Source organism: Dipodomys spectabilis, unplaced genomic scaffold (genome assembly GCF_019054845.1).
Source record: "Dipodomys spectabilis isolate Male_0828 unplaced genomic scaffold, ASM1905484v1 ptg000096l, whole genome shotgun sequence".
NCBI lineage: Eukaryota > Metazoa > Chordata > Mammalia > Rodentia > Heteromyidae > Dipodomys > Dipodomys spectabilis.
In genome coordinates, this window is record NW_024870773.1 from 12,285,188 (window position 1) to 12,307,323 (window position 22,136).

Genomic DNA, 22,136 nt, shown 5'->3' on the forward strand with positions numbered 1-22,136 from the left:
TTACATAATAGGGGGAAATAAGCAGGAATTAAAGTGTGAGGCCGTCTAAGTTTGAAGGAAAACGTGGAAAAGAAGGTAAAAACTGAATATTTGAATTCACCATTTGAAATGACAAAGCAAATAAATCTGGGTAGGAAGATCCCAATGCTTTTTACAGTAGAGTGATCAGAGAGCTGAGTTTTGCACAGATAAGCTTTTCATTTATTGTTTGTTGTCAAATAAATGTTCACTACGCTGAGCACTAGTGGCTCAGGCCTGTAGTCCTGGCTACTTAGCAGTCTGAGATGTAGAGGATAAAGATCAATCAAGGCAAGAAGTTAGACCTCATTTTCAAGGAACAGGCCAGGTGTTTGGTATATACATGCAAAGCTATTTGGGAGGCAGAAATAGGATAGCAGTCTGAGGCCAGTTCTGGCAAAAACATGAGGTCCTATCTATCAAACAGAAAATAGTCTTAGCATAGTATAACTTAAGTAGTAGAGTGGCTGCCTGCCTAGCAAACATGAAGCCCTAAGTTCAAACTTCAGCACTTTCAAGAAGAAAATGTTCAAGTCACAGTCAAGCAAATACAAGATGTTAGAAATGTGTAAATTTAAGAATTAAGCATCATTTTGTACAAAGAAGGTTTTTTGTTTGTTTGTTTTTTCAGTTGTGGGGATTAGGTGCTGTCCCTGGACTTAGGTGCTGTCCCTGAGCTCTTCAGCTCAACGCGAGTGCTCTACCACTTGAGCCACAGTGCCACTTCTGGTTTTCTGGTGGTTAATTGGAGAGAAGAGTCTCTGGGACATTCCTGCCTGGACTGGCTTTGAACCATAATCCATGATCCTCAGATCTCAGCCTCCTGAATAGCTAGAATTACAGGCACGAGCCACTGGCACCTGGTCTTACAAAGTATTTCATCCAAGGGCATTTTTTGTTTTTTTGACAAAAGAAGTCATGACATCTAGTTCTTCTTTTGTTGCATCTTGTGAGCTAATAAAGAACTAAGAACTCAAACAATGAATGAAATTGTGGTGTTAAGGAAAGCTATTTTACTTTCTGCAGAATGAATCATTTTGAAGGGCTTTCCATTACGAGGAGAGCTAAGCAATGCAATTTAATGGAGATTTATAGGTTGATCAGGCCATAAATGAATGGAAATGATCATTAACACTGAAAATAACAGGTGAGGCTGCATTCTTCTGAAAAGACTCAAAATAGGTTTTCATAAAGTATGACAAAAGAAAGGAGATCTTCAAATTAACAGCAGCTATCTACATTTCTACATTTTCCACAGTTTTCACATCACTTTAAAAAAATTATACTTACTAAGTCATTAAAATGGATGTGTCCTACCACAAAATAAAAATTGCAAATTATTTTTTATCTGGAAATGAGATACAATGTTTATACTGGAAAATAGACTGTTTAATAAGTACATTTATATTTGAGAATTTACTACTTAGCAATAGCTGAGATGCTAAGACCAGTTAAGAATAAAATAAGTTTATGCAGATAGTATGTGGTATTCCACATTTTATTTAAATATGTGTTTGGCACTCTTGCCTGGTCCAATCTGGCATCCCACAGTCACATGTGTCTGTTTAGCGTAAAGTTAATTAATTAACTTGAATTTAAAGTTCATTTCCCAAGCTCACCAGCTATAGAGTATATCTACCGCAACCTCACGAACTAGTGAGCTTCACATGCAGAATACATTTTTTTTCCCCAGTAGTATTGGGATTGGACCCAGGAGTAGCCTCACACTTGCTGGGCTAGAGTTGTACACTTAAACCACACCTCTATCCCAGCTTTTGGCTGGTTGTTCTAGAGATGGAATCTTGAGGGGTTTTCTACCCAGGCTGGCCTTGAACAATTGCCCAGATTTCAACCTCCTGAGTAGCTAGGATTTCAGGCTGAAGACAACCAGTCCAGGCTTTGAGAATACTTTCAATAGCACAGGACGCTCTATTGGTCCAGGTTATTATTTCATTGGAAAATCAAAGCTTAAAATACTTTGCATATATAATAAGCAAAGCTCTGTTCCTGTTTATGAAGGGTATTTTATTCATACTCTACCTAATTTTGATCTATTTCTTTGAAAATTTACCACCTCATCTGTAAATTTATTCTTTAAATATATCCAGGCATAGCAAAATACTTTAAAGATTTTAAAGATCCTCCAAGAATCTTTGTTTGTAGTTCATATTGGGGATTGCACCCAGGACATGACACATGCTAGGCAAGTATTCTACTACTTGTTCCAAGCCCCAGCATCTTTTCAGAATTTTTAAAATATGTTTCGACCAAGAGTTAATTTTGAATTACATTTCTAATGTTTGCTGGTGAGGATTAAATAACAACAATCCACAAGGGAAGGCACACGTATCATGAGCACTGTGGATCAGTGTGTAACAGGGGATGCTGATGAGGAAAGGTTTGGTATTAAGAAGGTGTCAGGTAACACACTACTGCTGAGGGAATACAGGGGTGCGTTCCTCTGAGAAACTGTCACTGCCATAACTTGTAGTGGAAACATTGCAGGTTAGGCCAGTTGCTGCCTGGATTTGCTTCTGTTGTTATAATTCTCATGCATGTGTTCATATAACTTTTTAATTAGTCAATTGACAAGGTCCAAGGTTTTCAAAGAAGGAAAAAGAAACAAAGAAAGACAGAAAGATGGAAGGAAGAGAAAGAAGAGAAAAGAGGGAGGAATGGAGAGAGGGAGGAAGGAAGGAGGGAGGAAAAGAGGAAGAGGAGATGGTAGTGGAATGTAGGGGTACTGAAGTGAGGGAAAGGGAAGGGCTTGGGTCTAAAGGAAGAGAAAACAGTGGAGGGAAGGGGAAAGGAAGAGAAGAGGGAAAAGGAAGGAAGGAAGGAAGGAAGGAAGGAAGCAAGGCAGGCAGGCAGGCAGGCAGGCAGGCAGACAGGTATCAGGGAGGGAGAGGGAGGAAAGGAGAGAAGACAGTGCGAGTGGATTTTCTGGGTTTCTTGCTGCTCATTAGACTCAGGAGGGAGAAAAAATACTGCGACATGAGCTGGAAGGTCAGCATTTTAAAGGTTAAAAAACTTACATTTTAAGTGGAGGAGAGAAAAACAAGCAAATGACAGTGGCACTAGCGTTGTGTCTGTATGCAGAGGACCCAGGCACGTGGTGCAATTGAATATACACTGAGGTCCACAAAGAATTATGTCATCAGGTTATTCAAGAAGAAACTATGGAAATTAAAAGGATCTATGTATTCATATCACAATGTCAAAACTTCCCAGGAATCAAAAGACAATTAGAGCAATAATGAAATACCGTATTCTGTTTTTCAGATTTGTGATGTTAAAAAATGATAATAATCTGACAACATTTGGGGAAATGTGGTAATTTAATATAATGCTAAAGGGAGAACATTGAAGCAATTTGTCAAAATATGTAAAACACCATTAGTATTTATCATATACAAATTCATGTTTTGAGACTCAGATATGAGTAAAAACAGGAAAACACGGATATACAGCACAGATAATTAATATGAGCAATCTCCCAACCATTGAAGAGAAAGTGTCCATGAGCTATGAAATACACGAATCTGCTGTTCCATTATGATTGCATTTTAGATCCATACCTGAAAATATAGGAAAAGGTTTTATACACTTTAAGGGAAAACAGGTCACAATGATATGTAAAGCAAAATGTCTACTTTCTTGGTGTGTCTTTGTGTATACACACGTTCTACATGAGGGATTGGGTAGAGATACATGAGGGCTTCGAGAGCTAACGCTTGAAGTAGATTTGCAGGTACTTTATGTTTTCTTCAACTTTATATATTTTTAAGTTTTTCTGACATTTTATAAATTATGCCGAGTTAAAAGATACTCTGTTTCTAATTGCAATGACATATTTCTATACTTATATGTCTGGGATGTTTGACAAACCAAAGTCACTGAAGATCTTTTCATTTCAGTTCTGGACCTGTGGCAACAGAAAGCTGTCTCTGAGCTGGTGGCAAAGCTCAGGCGGTAGAGCACCAGCAATAAATAAGCAAGCTAAGCAAACCCAAGGCCTTGGAGTTCAAGGACTGGTACAACACCATCCCTCCCCTCCCTGCCCATGCCACAAAACAAAACAACACAAAACAAAAGCTGGTCTTGGTGGTTCTCTCTTCTATAGTTTTATAAGTGCATTTCACAAACAAAGAGAAAGTGAATTAGTAAGAAAACAAAGGCAGAAAACATTCCTGAAAATCTTAGTACTGAGACATTAAGAAGTACTCAACATCATTCTCCAAAAGCACAGTAGCTCTGAGTCCTGTGCCAAAGGGTTTCACAGTAAAAACAAATGGTCTTAGCACCCATTCTGTTGGATACCTAGGTTGGACTGTGATTCCCCAGTTAGCACCACTGTCCTTATTTTATTTTTTGAGGCTATTATAAATGTAGTTGCTTTTCTGATTTCAGCCTCACTCTTCTCATTGTTGGCATATAGGAAAGCTATTGATTTTTGTGGATTAATTTTATGCCGTGCTACTTTGCCAAGTTTCGAATCAGCACTACTGTCTTTAAACTGATGATAGTGATATTGATGGCGATCACCACAGAAATGACATCTGTAGGTGCAAGTGCATGTCTACCTTTGTGCCAGGGATTTCCAGCTTGGTACACATGGCATTTCAAGTTCTAAAATGGTCATTTTTTTATGTGTAAAAAGTCACATAAGCTAAATAATAGGTTCAAGGTCTCATGATCAATATTCGTTCTACATTAGTCTTTATATTTTATGTGCTTTTAACTATTTTTTTGTCTTTTATTTTCTTAACACAAAGATTAGTTTCACCATAGGTTTTCTTTTCATGTTTCTAGAAATAGCAAAGTAATTTTCAGCTCTAACCTTAGGACTATTTATCAGTTCCCTCACAATGTTTGAATTCCCTTTGATATTTAAACAATCAAGTCCTTTGATTTTTTTTAACATGAAAAGAACTGCCTTTAATTATGCTTTAAAGTTAACACTGAAATCTTTTATTTTTTGGAAATATTTTCTGTCACTGGTACAAAGAATAAGTAAGGAGAAATCTTAATGCTAAATAAGGATTTTGAAAGTGGTATCAAACCTTCACCCAATCTGATAAGAGTAGTGTAGAGAGAAAGTTTCATTGGGGAAAAATATCCTCCACGCTGTGACTCAGATTCTTATACTACCATTGGTTAGGTTATGCCAAAAGTTTAGATTTTATAACCTGTGTAAGGAGATGACTGAAAGAATAGAAAGCTGATCATATGAGTCCAAGGGCTGATATACTGTACTTTGAAATGAAATCACTCATTACTTAGGAGAAATATCTGTTGTAACCTAAATCTACAAAGGAGAGGGTAGATGGAATACCAAAATGTAAGGGTGTAAATTCCCTAAACGACTACTCCTAATAGTGACAGGTGTTAAAATGGAAATTTTGAAAATGACTTCAATGTTTACCTAAGCTCTCGTTAAATGAATAAAAAGCACACAAATATCTAGGAATTATATTTTTCTCAGCAAGAAATACATACCTACACAACTCTGAATGTGGGTAATTCTAATCTCTGGTCCACCTAGCTGGACATTCAATGAAACGTTTCTCTTCCTTACTAATATGATCCTGTTGCACTTGGTTATATGGGAACCGATTTTGAAGGAGATTAACATTTTCTGTTCCCCAGTGACTTTTAAATAGAATACATTAATTCTAATTTTCTTGCTCCAATGTGGTCTCATTTAACACAGCAGAGATGGGAGAACTTGAGACTTAGAACTTCCAATTCTTCTTGACTAATCTTTTTTTTTTCTGGATTGAACAAAGAAAGTCAACAGGAAGTAGGGTTACTGTTCCATACAGGCTGAAGAAAAGCCTTCCTCTGAAACTATTATTTGGCATACAATTATTTAGTTGAATATTAGATCCCAAATATTAGACATAACTGGTCTCCAAATGCATATGGATTTTGTAAATTTATTCAATGAAAATTTTATCTGGAAGGATATTTTCTCTTTGCAAACCTGACAAGTCAAAATAATTTCGTCATGAGGAACAAACTAAATTAATACACATTAAAATATATTTGTAAAAGAAATAGTGCTTTTGTATTCTGGTGGGCCTATTTCTGGAAATAATAATATAGCAGATTAGCAATGTGATCTCCTTAGTGAGTGGCAAATAAAATTCTTCCAGGAATAAAAGGCTGCAACAAATACACGAAAACTAGCATTTCCTTTACCTTGTGCAATAACTGACTGAAGTCATGCTCTATTTAACACCTCTGAAAAGAAGAATGTGAGAAAGTCCCCCTCAAACAGGAACCAACCCTGACTCTCTGGAACTCAGCCTTTTATTTAAGAGTTCTGTCAAGTGGCCTTTCTGTTGTCGACACATACTAATATATCCTTGTTTTGTTCTCTTGTAATTTAGTTTCTAGAAAATCTGCTTTGATTTAACAATTTCCTTGAATATTACCTCCCACAATTTCTCAGCTAACAAGGAGAAATGCAATAAAGGGAACACACTCTTTCTCAAGTTGAATTGCTATATACAAATGCCATTCTAAAGGATGATCACCCTTATAATGTTGCCAGCCACTTACTGCTCTGAAAAGTCTAGTTTCCACTCCATTTACTTGCTGCTTTTGAGAGATGACATAATTAAATAGAATCAGCTCAAATCAAGACCAAACATCAGACACATGAGATAAATTAAGTCCACCATTAGAATGAAATAAAAGAAGAAAAAAAAAACTTTGAGAGAAGAGGAAAGAAATGACCTAATCTTGACATGTATTCTGTTTTTACTTCTTGCTTGAAAATAAGCACAAATGGGAAACAAATTCTCCCATTACTTATGTCAAGACTGTTTTTCAAGGAAAGGAGGTTTAAAAAGCAGGAGCTTTAAAAGATAGTTATTTACATGGTCCAAACTGCTCAAAACAAATGCAGTTTACATTTTTAATTTTTTTCCTTTTTGCTTCCCTCCTTCCTCCCTCCTTCTCTCCCTTCCATTTTCTCTCCCTCTCCCTCATTTCCTTCCTCCAGTACTTCCTCCCTCCCTCCCTCCCTCCCTCCCTCTCTCCTTCCTTCCTTCCTTCTTTTCCTTCCTCCTTCCTTCTTTCTTTCCTTCTTTTCTTCCCTTTCCACCCTCCCTCTGGTACTGAGTTTGAATCAAGGATCATCTATATACTTAGCACACATTCTATCACTAAGCTATACTCCCAGAAGCTGTTTGACATTCTACTATGATGAACAGCTTTCCAAAGTAACCCATACTTTGGAATTTACAAAATATGAATAAACTAAATCAACAACAATAATTTAAATAAAATAGAGAGAGAATCATAGCTTCCCTGGTAGACCGAGCTTCAATGGTATTTTCATTTGCCTATATTTACATTTTTTCTTTCATCTCCCTTTCAACTCCAAGTTTTGCACACACATGTAAAACATAAAATGGACCATAGTTTCCTTTTTCTCCTCAATTTTAAATGAACAAACAAATATGGAAATAAACATTGAATGTGTGTAACTTAGAGGGTCAAGCCAGATCATAAAAGCATAAAGACTTGTATTTTGAAATATACATTTCAGAAGTAGTTGAATTCTTTTATCATTATTATTATTATCATCTTTAAGTAGTTGTACAAAGGAGTTGCTATTTATTAAAGCTTTTTTTTAATGTATGCTTTAAAAGTAATGTGAATTTTAGAAGTGATTGGCTTATATTTATTTCTAATTACTGGTAATGTATCCCAGAGAAACACTAAGAAATCACTTGTTATTTTTCACTCTTCTTTTCTACTTTTTTCCTAAGAGAAAGTGCTTTAGCTATGACAAGTTTCGGAATAATAATTCAATTTTTAAAAACTTTGTTTTGTTTTAGTGCATTATTTCCCTGCAGTTCACACAGTGAATTAATGGGAATTATCTTAAGAATCATTATGTTGCTCTCACTAATATTACCCTTTGAGATCAAATTAAGTTGAAAATAAAATGATTCTTGGTTCTGAAAAAAGACAAATATGGAAAGGAATACACAATCAGGCCATTGATCACTATTTTATATTCTTCTTATTAATGAAAGAACTATCTTGGTTCAACCAAGCCAAGTATTCCATAGATGGGCTATTTAATCTCAGTTACCTACATTTATCAGTTCAAGAGTAATGGATGCAACTGTCACCCCTCTGGACAGCACCTTTGCAATAACATAAAATTTTAAAAAAAGAATAATGGAGACAGCCAACACAGTAGTAGTTGTAAACCAACTAGTAGATGTCATGAGCATCCATCAGATACATGATTCTTTCCTCAGTGACATCAGCCCAAGACTGGTGCCCTTAGGCATTGTCTATGCACCTGTACAGAAAGCTCATACTTTGCAGTCACGCTTCTACGTACTGGGTATTTGTTGGATCCTGTGAACAACGACAAATGCATCTGACAGCCCCACTTTTACTGGATGATTGGTCGAACTTATCTGTGTGACCAAGACAGGAATCTAGAAAAGAAAAAGCAGATTAGATTGTTAGATTTGAACATCAGTCAAGGATGGTGGCAGGGATGGTTCTCATCTTTCTTAGTGAGCCAAACCAGCTATCAGAGATGAGGGACTAGATCCAGTGCAGGAAATATTATGAAAGGAAGACTTACAACAACTCAGAAAAACAGTCTACTACAGGAGTTCAAGGGTAGGAAAGAGCTCCTGGTAGCAGAGATGGCTATTTGCTATGAAATGTATATTACTTTCAGAGAATCTGATGCTGAGTGCTACAAGTTACACATTTAACCCCCAAAACCAACCATCAAAAAAGAAAGCTTCATGGATATTTGGAATTTTAAGTAGAGGAAAGCAATCCCTGGATTAAAATTTTTTATTGTTTTCCTAGATTACTTTTTAATATCTATTTCCCAAGGAGCTAAAAATATCTTAGAAATAAGTACACTGCTAAATATAAATTTAACCATCACCGTGTTGATTACTGAATAGTATTAGTCACTTATGATTGATTTAATATACAGCTTAGCCTGGCAATTGTTAATGCATATTGGAGTACACTATACTTGGTGAAGCATCTCTTGAGAGGTTTATGAGGTTTATAGGTCATCCTAAACATGCTAAATTTAAATGAAGGAATCAGAGATCTGAATATGATAGGCACTTCTAAAATGTTTGCATATAAGTAGGTACAAGATAATGGGGACAGATCATAAGAAGAGGGTTTTTTGTTGTTGTTTTGTTTTGTTTTTTGGTAAGCCATGACAATGCCATTGGAGTTTATTCCAAAACACACAGGAAGACTGAATCAGGCATAGTGGCACATGCCTGTAATCTCAACACTTGGGAGACTGGGGATTTTGAATTTGAGGCCAGTTAGAACTACAGGATAAGTTCAAGGCCAGCCTATTGTATATAGTAAATAAACAAACAAACAAAGCCCCCCAAAACCAACCATCAAAAAAGAAAACTTCATGGATATTTGGAGTTTTAAGTAGAGGAAAGGAATGCTTTTCCATTTGAAAAATTACACATTGACTGTTGAGTTATGAAGACTGCAGGGGTCCAAGGGAAATAGAGAAAGTAGTTAGGAAGTATCCAAATTATCCGGATAAGAGACACATGACTTCTACATCAGCAAGGAAGAGGTGGATTCTGGGTGTGTAGAAATAGATGACAGTATCAAGACACACCATAGATTTGATAAAGATGGTGGCAACAGGATTTCTGGTCTCATTGTGCATTACATGAGAAATGCAGTGTTGCATGACTTCACACTGTTCTATTAGAAGGGCATTTTCAGCTCTGAGCACAGAGAACAACCTAGACAGTTCAGAGTTTAAGACCCAAATGGGCAGAGGTAGAAAAAGTCGAGAGAGCAATGGCTGGTTCTGGATAATCAACGTAATGGCAAGTACACTGGCTTCAAATGCTTTCTTTAAAATACAGTAAGGTTTCATGAGAAAGAGGCTAAGAGTACTAAAACTGTGGTGTTTGGTCCTGTTTAAATACTGAAACAAAAATATACAAAAAGCTTTCCATGTCTCTGTTTTCTCTAGGAGCTACTGGAATCTTTTCTTTTTTATTTATTTTCTCTCAGAAACACTCTTATTAGCATATGTTAGTTGTCCAACGGGGGGTCCCTTGGAAAGGGGGGGTCCCATGGAAAGGAGGGTCCCTTTCCATGCACAAATGCAATGTATCCTGATCAAATTCACTAGATCACTCTCCCTCATTCTCTCTTCTTCCTTCTGAAAACAAGTCCAACAGGTTTCATTGTTCTTGTTTTTATATATGACAATAAACTACATTCACCATATTCTACCTTCTTCGCTCTCTTGATTCCCTCCCTACACCCACTCTCAATGGTAACTGCCTTCCAAAAGAACCTATTGTATATTCTGGCCAGTTATTTTTCAGTGTATTTAAGTTGCACAAAGAAATTTCACTGTGATATTTCACATATACATATATTGTACGCAGTCTCTTTCTCAATCCCCGCTACCTCACTATTACTCAACTTTCTGAGCTTCCTTGTGCCATTTGATGCACAGATCCAATGTATTTTGATATTATCCACCTCTATCATTTTCTTTCCCTCTCTCTCTTCTACCATCTCTCAAAACAGTGCCATAGTTATGCTCAGGCTGTTCCATTCTCTATATATGCACATCCATATATATGTATCTTTTAATACTAAATTCTGAATATGAGAGAGAACATGTGACCTTTCTCCTTTTGAATGTGCCTAACTTCACTTAACTTGATGATCTCTAGTTCCACCCATTTCCTCGCAAAGCACGCAATGGCTTTCCTATCTATGGATGAACACTAATCCATTGTGTGTATATACCACATTTTCTTAGTCTGTCCATCAGGTATAAGACACCTGAGCTGCCATGAACATTCCATGTCCTGTGTTGCTGTACACATATACCAAAGCCATGTATGTAGTGACTACAACCTGGGCATTGAAAATCCTGTTTATGTCAAATAACTTAAATGCCTGTTATTGCCAAAGATTAGCAAAGAAAACAAGAACATCTCCAGACTTCCTCAAAGATTTCCGACAGAAAATATTTCTGCCTGAATATGTGATATTGCGATATTGTTCTTATTCTGAGCCATAACTTTTTTTTACACTGAAATAGAGAAAAATCAAAATCTGGCTGAATTTTCCGAGAGTAATGTCCAGAATTAAAATTCATTAAGATGAATTAGGTTGCATGCTAACCGTCACATTTAAGGTGAAATACTTATTTTCCCTCCAATATCAAGGAAAAGTGTGTGAATATATTTGTAAACAAACTATTGATAATGATAGCCAGTACTGGGCAAAAGTATCACACGAATTAGAGTGTTGTACTGTCATAATCGTCTATTCCACAAAGGAGCCTGTGTTAATAAGGATATGAGGCACTCAAGTCAGTGAATTGATGATGAAAAGAGATGTCAAAACCCTAAAGGCTGTGGTTATGGGTAGCTGTAGCTTGCCTTTGCTATACACAAAATTCATCATCAAGATGCCTCTAACTCAGCCAGTCTGAACACATTAAAAAAAAACTCTGAAGTACAGAAATTCTTTTGTTTTTTGAGCAATGAGTTTGTTTTTTTTTAAATTATCAGTAAGTGCCTGTAGTAGCTGCCTTCTCATGATCAAAGCAAAGCTAAAATTTTTAACTGGGCCTCTGTGATTTGCTTTCTGCATTCTTGAGAACTGTTTCCTTTTGAAGTATATTATTTTCATAGGACAGAGTGCAAAGAAGCATTGTTTCCAGGCAGAATATAATTCCAGTCCCAGCCTGGTGGCTCATGCCTGAGCTTAATGCACAATTTAGTTGGAACCCATTCAACAAACAAGCCTAGCACTGTGGTGCAAGCTGGTAATTCCACCGATTGGGGAAATATAGATTGGAGGACTGCAATCTCAGGCCTACTGGGCAAAAAGCGAGAGATACAATCTGAAAGATTGCTTAAAGTGTAAAAGGGCAGAGGTGTGGCTCAAATGGTAGCACATCTGCCAAGCAAATGTAAAGGCCCTGAGTTCAAAGCCCAATACAAACCCCCTCCAAGAAAAAGAAACACTTTGCTGTTGTCTTACACATGCATTCCTGAGTCCCCCTTTTGAAATGAATTTTAACTTTTGTTTTATTTTCAAATTCCATCAGTTGATTATTTGTTATAACTTTTTTTTCTCCTACAAATGCTCTATTGAGATAAAGAGTAAGGTTAGAACAAAAAAGGAGTTATCATAGCTAGACAAAATAAAGACTGGAAAGTTATCAGAAGCAAACCAAGTTCAGGCAAGCAGAGCACCCTGGCCTTGGAAAGAAGATTCAAAGGCAAAAGCTGTTTCCTTCTGCACACAGCTATGTCTATCAATGTCTCCAGGACTCAGGGTTCACTGTACCTAAAATATAAGCTTTAACGTCTGTCCTGAAAAGAAGGAGATAAAGACCATGGCTGCTGCAATGCCAGGCATTGGGGTTTTCTTTTCTTCCCCTGCCTTTTCCTGCCCTGTAACCCTCATTCAAACATTGATTTATTCCTATCACAGGCCCTGCCTTGCAAATTCCAGGTGGCACAGGTGCTCAGCATGAGCTTGAATGTATCTAAGGTCCTAAGGGTGATTCAAACCCACCAGAACTGAGCTGGAAAAGAATCATTTTAAACTCATCTTGTGTCCAATTGCTAATCAACAGTATGGTATCTGGCTGCCTCATGCTACAAACCCAAAGTCCACAAATAGCCCTAGCTTTCTAGCCCATTTACTCCTCTTTATCCACTCCACCCTAACTTCCTTACCCTATTTTTCCTTAAATGTTTGGCCTGGTGTCTGTATCACTTGGTAAACAGGCAAACTCTTTTTAACAAAACAACATACCGAGTCAAAAACATGAATAACCAAGTTGCCTACAAACAACATGGGCAAAGAATTAGTTTCAGTTAAATTTAATGTGAAATATTCAATGTGATTTTTCACACAATGTTTTAATTCATTTTAGCATCAAGTAGTCAAGTCTTCCATGTTCCAGGTATTAAGCAATAGACTCGATCATGGATGAGATTAAAAACAGAGATGAGCCATAATTGGAAGGCAAATTTGTAACAAACCAGCTGTGTAGTATACATCTGCAATCTCTTTCTTTTGACATATTAATTGTGCTTATCAATGAAACAGGAGAGGGAATCCCATCATAAAATTGATCTTCATGTTGAATTTTGATAGCATAAGAAGATGGTTATAATATGAAGCTAAGTGAAATAAAATCAGGATACAAAATTTTGGATACAGAATTTGGATACCACAAACAAAAGGTAAAATGCATAGCAAACTAGAGCAAGATGTTAGCAGTGGTACAACTATAATCTTAGTTTGAGACAGAACAATGCTGATTTTGATGAGTACATAGGGACATCTAGTCTCCAAAACCTAAAATTAAAAATAAAAAAATAAAAATTATAACGTGACTTCCATTCCCCAACTCTACAGTTACATCCTATGGGAAGTCTCAAAGGAGTCAGAGAACAGAATGTAGTCAATTAGCAAAGTCAGTCCCTGTATTCAAAGAGCGCCTGCAAACTTCATCCCTATGTAACTCAGAGTGGGCTTAGAATATGAGAAAAGAAATTTGTGAAGGAGAAATGGGATGAGCCTATTCAGAATCCATTTTTCACCAGGTCAAGATCCAAGCCAAGTGCTGCAGGACTTCTGATGTCTTAAGAATAAAAATACAGGTCTTTCATTTATATATTCAAATACTGAGTTGTTGGTAACTTTGTTCAAGCACACAGACAGCATCTCATCTGTGTGAAGGATGGCGGGCTACCAAAACAACAAACTGTCACCTGAGCTTCCTAAAACACAAGTCAGTGAAGCAGAGGCCCACTGTGTGTCTTGGCTACAGAGTCAGGCTTGAGTGAAGGCTTTCTCTGGGTGCACAATCAGCTAAGTGAGCTTGCCTATTTATGTCCAGCTTGGGCACATACACTAGAAAGAGAAGGAAACTCTACAAACTCTACACCCTGGGGTGGGAGAGGCAATGAGTGCATCAGATCCTTCAGGGACAAACAGCCTTCCTTGAACAACAGGGCAAGGAGACAGGCTATGGCCTGATAATGGGCAAGAACCTCCACTCTCCGACATAACGTCTATCTTTATTGAAGGCAAAGGAAAGCCACTGGCAGCATCACATCCATCGTCCAGCACGACAGATACTGCTAAAGGCAGAGCCAACATCAGCAACAGCTTTCTCGTTTCAAAAATAACTTCCATCTTTCACCACAACATTGATTTTTCTACTTGGCCACACGAATCACTAATTTATTTTTACTTCTAGTATTTGTTATTGGAACTTAATACAGTGAGAACCACTCCATGTGTCCATTTTTAACATTATGGAAAGTAAAGTTCACATGTCAAGAGATGTCTCATGTAAGGTTAAAAAAAAAGACATTCATGCATGCAAACCCATTTGAGCTAATAGAGCATGTAGGCAAATTTTTATTGCTTCCTATGTTTAAAATACAGGGAAATGCTGTGGTAGAACTTCATGAGATTTTTCCTTAAAATATGTCAGGGTTTGTAGTCAGCATTTTATTCCATTTAGGTTTTTCAATTTTATATGGTATACAATACACAAAATTCATGTGTATAATGCTTTTTTACACACTTACATTCATATATATTTTCTACATGCAGATTTATAAAGGTTTTAGGAAATATATATCATATATTGTCTATTATATGTTTCTAGTTTTATTTGTTATATATAAAATATGCATATTCCATTATAAATATAGGTCTATATTATATGTGTATTATATATGCATCATATTACATGGCTATGTTATATTCATTATGTATTTTATAATATATATTAATGTTATATCTATCTATCTATTTATCTGTATCTATCAAATATATCTCAAGCATTCTCATCCATACAACAGTAACTATGGGGACAAATGGTACTTTGATGCTGGCTGGCTCATTGTTGAGTCTCTTCTGGCCTCTTTCTCTCTTGAATTATCCAGTTCCCATAAATTCTAAAATTTTATGTGTTCCTCTTTTAATATTTTCAGCATAACAACTATGAATTCTGGGTTATTATAGTTTAAATAAGAGAAATAGTCTTTGAAGAAATTTAAAAACTGCATTAAGGGCCCCATTAAAACCTACAAGTTATAGGCAAGGACGATTTATTAGCTAACCTGTTACCATGGAAGCAATGCGCGTCACACTAAAGAACATTAGGTTTAGTACAAATGGTGGAAGGGATTAAGAAGTGGTTTTACTTAATAAAGTGAAGTTTCTCTATAGGGACCTTCTATAAAATTTGCTGTTCAACAAGATGGTAAGGTGCCTAACTAAGAAAATAGAACCGACAGATTCCATTATTCATTACTTCTTCCCATCCCCATGCAATAATATTATAAGTCTTTTTGTTTTTAATTGCGTTATCCTAACCCGATGATCATCCTTGCCTCTCACGTGAACTGGAAGTAGATAAAAGTCACCATATTTTCAATACATACAAGAAAAATGACATCTTTCCCCAGTGTGAATCCAGAGTAACAGAAAATTCAAACCAAGAGCAGAGTGACTGCAAATTCAAAATTTCAAGTGAAAAGAGAAGAAACAGGTCAGGAAAGGTGCCACTTCTAATTGACGATGTGTGCCAGGACAGACAATGTCAGACACAAAGATATTTAACGTTAAACCTCCTCTACTCTTATTGAAAAATATTGAGAGTAAAGGTTTCTTTGTTAAATTATTAATAGATTAAAAATTTTAGTCCATATTGGTTGTAATCAGACAAACCATTCTGAGTGTACAATAGCAATGTAAACAAAAACATAAAGATTCAGATTCTTGGGTTGCAGTCAGTTATTAACAGAATAGGAAATAAGAATTTGATTTTCTAAATTTCACATATAAAAAAAAATCCTCATCTTTCTCAGCTTGCTTAGCCATAAAGAATCATGTGTTACCTAACTCCACAATTAAGTTGAGAAATTTTTGTGGAACACTTTTTTTTTAAAACTTTACGGACACCAGAGATTGTCGAACAGTTGAAACAAATAATGCATGTGCAAGCACTTTGCAAAATAACTGACTATGCAATGTGCTGTTTTATACTATCATGTGATTTTTGTTGTTGTTGTCATCGTTCATGGGTCTTGAACTCTGGGCTTGGGTGCTGTCCCTCAGCTCTTAAGCTCAAGACGAGTGCTGTATCGCTTGAGCCACAGTGCCATTTTGGTTTTCTGGTGGTTAACTGGAGATAAGATTCTCACGGACGTTCCTGTGTAGGCTGGCTTCGAACTGTGATCCTCAAATCTGAGTTTCCTGGGTAGCTAGGATTACAGGCGTGAGCCACTGGTGCCCAGCTATTATGTGATTTTTTAAAAAATACTTTGTAGAGTGCCAGGAGCATCTTCTTCTCAAATGCAAAGAGCCTCATATTTTAGCAAAAATTTACAGATAGAAATCCTGCAAAATAGATTGCATGATAATTACTAGGAGAAATGAAAAAGAAGAAGAAATTACTTTCTGGCGAGGATACAGAAAAGGGGAGTAAGGCAAATAAAAATGAGCTCTTTGAACTCTGAGCACAGGCAGAAGATGTTCTACTGGACCACAGTGTGGGAAGTAAGACAATATCAAACTGCCTATCATCTTAATACTGCCTATGACAAAACAGGAAACCAGCAAATGTTCAACAATTAAAGTGAAGGAAAGGAAAACTAAAGTGCCAACTCAGAAGAAAGGAGAACCTACTTTTGGTTCTGTAATGTGAGAGGCCCCTTGAGAACAATCTAAATAAAGATGATAATTTTGATAGTGAAGGCTAGAGAGATAGAAACCGTAATAAGAAAAAGAGTATCTGTTTTGACAAAGTCTACAGTGGGTGAATTCTAAGGCCATAGACTCAGTGACCTTGGGCATTCATGAAGTTTTACTACTGCGGCCTAAATCTGTTGAATATTGACATTCCTAAAGGTGAGTGCTCTTTTTGCACTAGATTACAATGAATAAGCAAATAAGTCCTTTTGAGAACTATTATCTCCACTTGCAGGAAACATGATAAAAGAACTCAGTGGATTATGATAGCAACACATAGCCCTGGAAGAAGAAATGCAATTCAGGACACACCCCATATAATATCCTATTGATATTATTGCCCCAATTAAGTGAAAAGATACTTCACACAGAAATTCTCTTTGAGTAAAAAGATCTAGTATACTTGTTGGATTTTTAAAAATTGGTTCATTTAGTTAAAATTTAGCCATCTCTTACTTTATGATTACATTCCAGGAGATTTGACCAATATGAAATATTTCCTTATCAACATTTTGTGTTTAATAATCAAGGATTCATTTCTCCAAAGAGAAGATAATCCCTCAATTGAAAAGAATACATAGTTTATATTATTATAAATACCCATTAACCTGTGTTAATAATACCATTATTTATTTACTTTGTCAGGATTTCTCTCAAAAGTACTGCTTGCCTGAAAAAAAAATCCTATCTCTAGTATTTGGGACATGATTCCTATATTCTTTGTCTAGTAGCTTTTAATTGCACTGTCAAATGAGCTTAAAATCAAGCACATTGTAATTCCAGTCTAAACATTCTACACATTTAAGGCTATGATTTAGGAAGTTTTTATTCTTTATTTTTATCAGTTTTATTTTTATTTATTTATATATTTATTTATTTTGCTGGTTGTGGGGCCTGAACTCTGGGCGTCGGCGCTGTCCCTCAGCTCTTCAGCTCAAGGCTAGCGCCCTACCACTTTGAACCACAGTACCACTTCCAGCTTTTTCTGCTTATGTGATGCTGAGGAATTGAACCCAGGGCCTCATGCATGCAAGGCAAGCACTCTACCACTGAGCTACTTTCCCTGCCCCATCCGTTTTATTTTAAAAAGGAAAGAAGTCCTCTCACTCTGTCACTTACAGCACTAATTAATCTTTCCTGTCAGCTTCCAATAACCATTAGCCAACTGTTGTGGGAGTGACTTACTGAGCTTCTCAGTATTGAGTCACTGAACTATTCATGTTTTCAGGTTCATTTACATTTTGGGAATCAGAATAAAAAAAACCATTGCAGAAGTCAATAAAACACTACCGCCCTAAAAAATACTAAGGATATAAATGGATCAAGAAAATGTGGTATATATACACAATGGAATTCTATGCCTCCATCAGACAGAATGACATTTCCCCATTTGTTAGGAAATGGAAAGGCTTGGAAAAAATTATATTAAGTGAAGTAAGCCAGGCCCAAAGAAACATAGGTCCCATGGTTTCCCTTATTTGCAATATCTAGTATAGGTATGAGTCAAGCGGAAAAAGTCAGAGAATGTGATGTTAGGAAAATGAACCCTCAAATATGTATTTTAATGTTTTTGTTTCTTTCATGCATGGTGTTTCTAACGCATTTATAAGATTATTTCTTTGTTGCTTTGTATGTCCCTCCCCCACAGTGTAACCCCCGCTTTCACTATATTTGATGTCAGTATAACATGTGGAGGAGATGGGGACAAACAAGTCGTTTAAGGATTCAGGTGGACCTGTTGCAACAATGAGAAGTACAAAATGTCATGTCAAAACCAGCTTTACAATGTCGGTGTGGGGGGGAGGAGGGGGGGTATGTTTGGGTGGGGGGGAGGGGGGAGGCTGGGAAGGGAGGTGAAGGGTAAACAAAGGAGGAGGCTGCAATGCTTGGTAAGAAATGTATGCATTATCCTGCCCATGTAATTGTAACCCCTCTGTACAGTATGTTCTCAAATAAAATAAAATAAAATTTAAAAAAAAATAAATAAATATTCAATTGTAGATGAAAAACTTATACAAAGTGGAAGTTTTTTCTTAGAGTTGTTCACTGTAATGTAATTATTCCATAATTTTACAGAATTTGTGGGTCAATGTAAATGATACCAGTGTATGTCCCAAAAGAAAGTTCTCCCCAAATTTACTGTAAATGTCACCCAGGAGATTAAAAATAAAGAAGTGCATTTATTAATCAAAATAACACAGTAGACAAGAAAAAGGAGATATGCTGTTCTTGGCACATGCAGGGAGGGGTCATGGTCAAGGTCACTTACTTCTTTGTACCCAAAGATGATGCGTCCATCCATGAGAAGAGTTGCCTGGAACGTAAAGCTGCCTAAGTTGTAATTATCCTGGAGATGTACATGGTCCCACTGGACAACTAGTGCAGTACCTGCCATTGCCGAGGGCCAAAACAAAACAACAACAACAAAAATGCAATGAGACAAATACACCTCTCAGTTCTGGGGAGAGCAGTCACAGAAGCATTTATCCAGCCTTCAAATCCAGTAGGTATACCATTGCAATTTTTACGGTTAATTGTAATTCCTCCACTGAAAGAGCAATTGGGTCGTGTGTGTGTGTGTGTGTGTGTGTGTGTGTGTGTGTGTGTGTGTGTGTGTGTGTGTGTGTGTGTGTGTGTGTCTCACTTCATACTGAGGTTAATATTGAGCCAACTCAGTGTGAAGGAATCTTGCCGTAGGAATTTCATTAATGTTAATGGCTACTATGGGCTTACATTGCTGTAAGTTGCTTTCAAAATGCAGCCAAGTGGATTGATTCAATGAACTTCAAATACTTTTGAAGAAAGTATTTGAGAAAGGTACATATTCAGAAAAACTAGGCCCATTTATAAAAGACTTGCAAATGTCTCTCCCTACTTAGAATTATATTCTTCTCCCCTCTGAAGAAGTCCCTTCATATTAATGGGAATTTTCCTTTCTGAGTAACAGTGGATCACGTTTCTGTCTTCCTTGCTTTGTTTCTAGACAGCTGTCAGGTAGTTCTGAGGACTCTGGGCTAATGTTTCTGAAGATTCTTTGAAGCTGATTGGCTGAGCCCATGGCCCTGTGCCTTCTATTCTGATGGCCTCATGATTAAACTCAATGCAAAGTAGATGCTGAAACACAGATTAATACTTGTCAGCAAAGATAATGTGTGTGTGTGTGTGTGTGTGTGTGTGTGTGTGCGTGTGTGTTTAATTTGCAGCTAGTATTTTTCCTTAACTCTAATTGATGCTATTTGGCTTTGTAAAAAAAAAAAAGTTGAACTAAAGAGCAAAATTTATTTCCGGGCAGAAAATATCTGATTGATAAAAATCATTGTTGTGTAACAAAAGTACTTTTCAGAAAGCATTCTGTGCTATTAGTGCTATTAGTATTGTCTCTTGAGCTGACAACTTTAAGAGATAGTTACGTGAAATATTTTTATTATAAAATGTCGAAGTATAGAAATATATTTCTTTTGAGCTACTTTAAAAATAGTGAAAACAATTTTTTTTTCAGAGAGAGTCTCAGTACACAGCCCATGCTTCATGATCCTCTTGCTCAGCCAGGATTACAGGCATGATCCACTGTGCTTGGCTCCACAAAATGTTTTTGAATGTCACCTTGGTGATTTTAGCTGGAGGAAACATCTCATGCATATTACTGTCATGAGTGAAAATCCGGGTTTCTCCCTTCCAAGGCCATCTCATAGTCTATGCTATCTCGTATTTTTGAAAATTAGAAAGGCTATAAGAAAATGTTAGCCAGGGAAATGCTTCACAATTCTATAAGTAGAAGGCTCTCCTAATCATAAAATTCCCTCTAAACCTCTCTTGTTTCTCTTATGCCTCAAGCCCTGAGGGTCTCATTTGTATCACACCCTGGATGTGCTGTTAAAGGAAGATCAGAAGACATAGATTTATGCCCTGTAATCCCTAAATCCCTCTCTAGCTGCTTGGGCCTAATCTACATTCAGATCCTATTTCCTCTCCTATGACATGGAAAGGACAATCCTTGCCTGATCCTCAATAAATGATTGCTGTATTTATCATAAGAAAATACATTTATTATAAGAAAATAATATATCTATATCATCCTAGCTACTCAGGAGTTTGAGATCAAGTAGTGTTCATTTGAGTGTAACCTGGGCAGAAAAGTCTGACCTCATCTCCCAGACAAACAGGAAAAAGCTGGTTTAAAGGCATGGTTCAAATGGTAGAGCACAAATTAAAAAAGAAAAGAAAAGAAAAAAGGAAAAAGAACAGAAAAAAGGAAAAAGAAAAGAAAAATCTACTCACACACAAAAACAGAAAACAGAAAAAAAGAGGAAATAAGTGACCAAAATTTCTTTTTTTATTATAGTGTGGATTCTTAAGTTGATATTCTTAATATATTGTTAGCTTTAGGTACTCAGAATTGTTTGGAAAAATTGTATTTTATCTTATGGGGTAGTTAGTTTCAGTGGGGAGATTATTGTGCATCAATAACTTTAGTTAAATTTTCAAATTTGTGGGTCATTTCTATTAATGTGTTTATCAGAGAACCAGCATTTCAGGGTTCATCTTTTTCTAAATATTGCAAAAATCTAAAACTTCATGTTATGTAGGTAAACATGGCTTTTAGAGATACATGTTTATCTCTGTTATCTGCTGTTTTCCTAATTAGTCCTTTACTCAAAATCTCTCTCTCTCTAGCTAGCGCTGAAAATGAGTAAAACAATTGACTAAGTGGACCAGGAATGACTTTTTCTTGGACAACTATGATGGAAAAAAAATATGACCAAAGAAAAGCAGGGCTGAAGAAAACGCACATTTTCAGAGTCGAGTGTCCCTTTCTCAGCTTCACGGACATAGACTTTCTCTAAAGTTATTTAATAACTGACTGCAGAAATTCATATACTCTTTCTCCTATGTGTTTATTTATTTATTTTTTTCAGTCATGTGGCCTGAACTCTGGGCCTGGGTGCTGTCCCTGAGCTCTTCAGCTCAAGGCTAGCACCAGCTTTTTCTGCTTATGTAGTACTGAGGAATCGAACCCAGGGCCTCATGTATGCAAGGCAAGCGCTCTACCACTGAGCCACCTTCCCAGCCCGTCCTATATGTTTATTAGAACTGAGCTCCTGTAGCCATTACCTTAACAGTAAAAAAAAAAATCTCCAAAGTAAAAGTGAAAATGGAATGACAGTGCTATTCAAGGTCACTAGCATCCAAACTTTCTGATTTTATGCCTGATCAGATCTCTGGTCAACTGGTAGGAATAAAAGTGTATGATGTGCTATTTATGACCCATCAAATTATTTTTCTAGTAAAAGGGGTTACTTTTA

The 22,136-nt window shown here is 36.5% G+C and overlaps 1 protein-coding gene across 1 annotated transcript in view; it reads right to left on the bottom strand.

The window, feature by feature from the left end:
• Positions 1-22,136, bottom strand: part of Plxdc2 (plexin domain containing 2) — a 388,918-nt gene that overhangs the window by 82,789 nt on the left and 283,993 nt on the right. Inside the window, exons 6-7 of the mRNA XM_042685982.1 lie at positions 19,103-19,221; positions 8,390-8,489 (exon numbers count right to left, since the gene is read on the bottom strand). Coding sequence (XP_042541916.1) covers positions 8,390-8,489; positions 19,103-19,221 — 219 coding nt within the window. The remainder of the gene's footprint in view (positions 1-8,389; positions 8,490-19,102; positions 19,222-22,136) is intronic.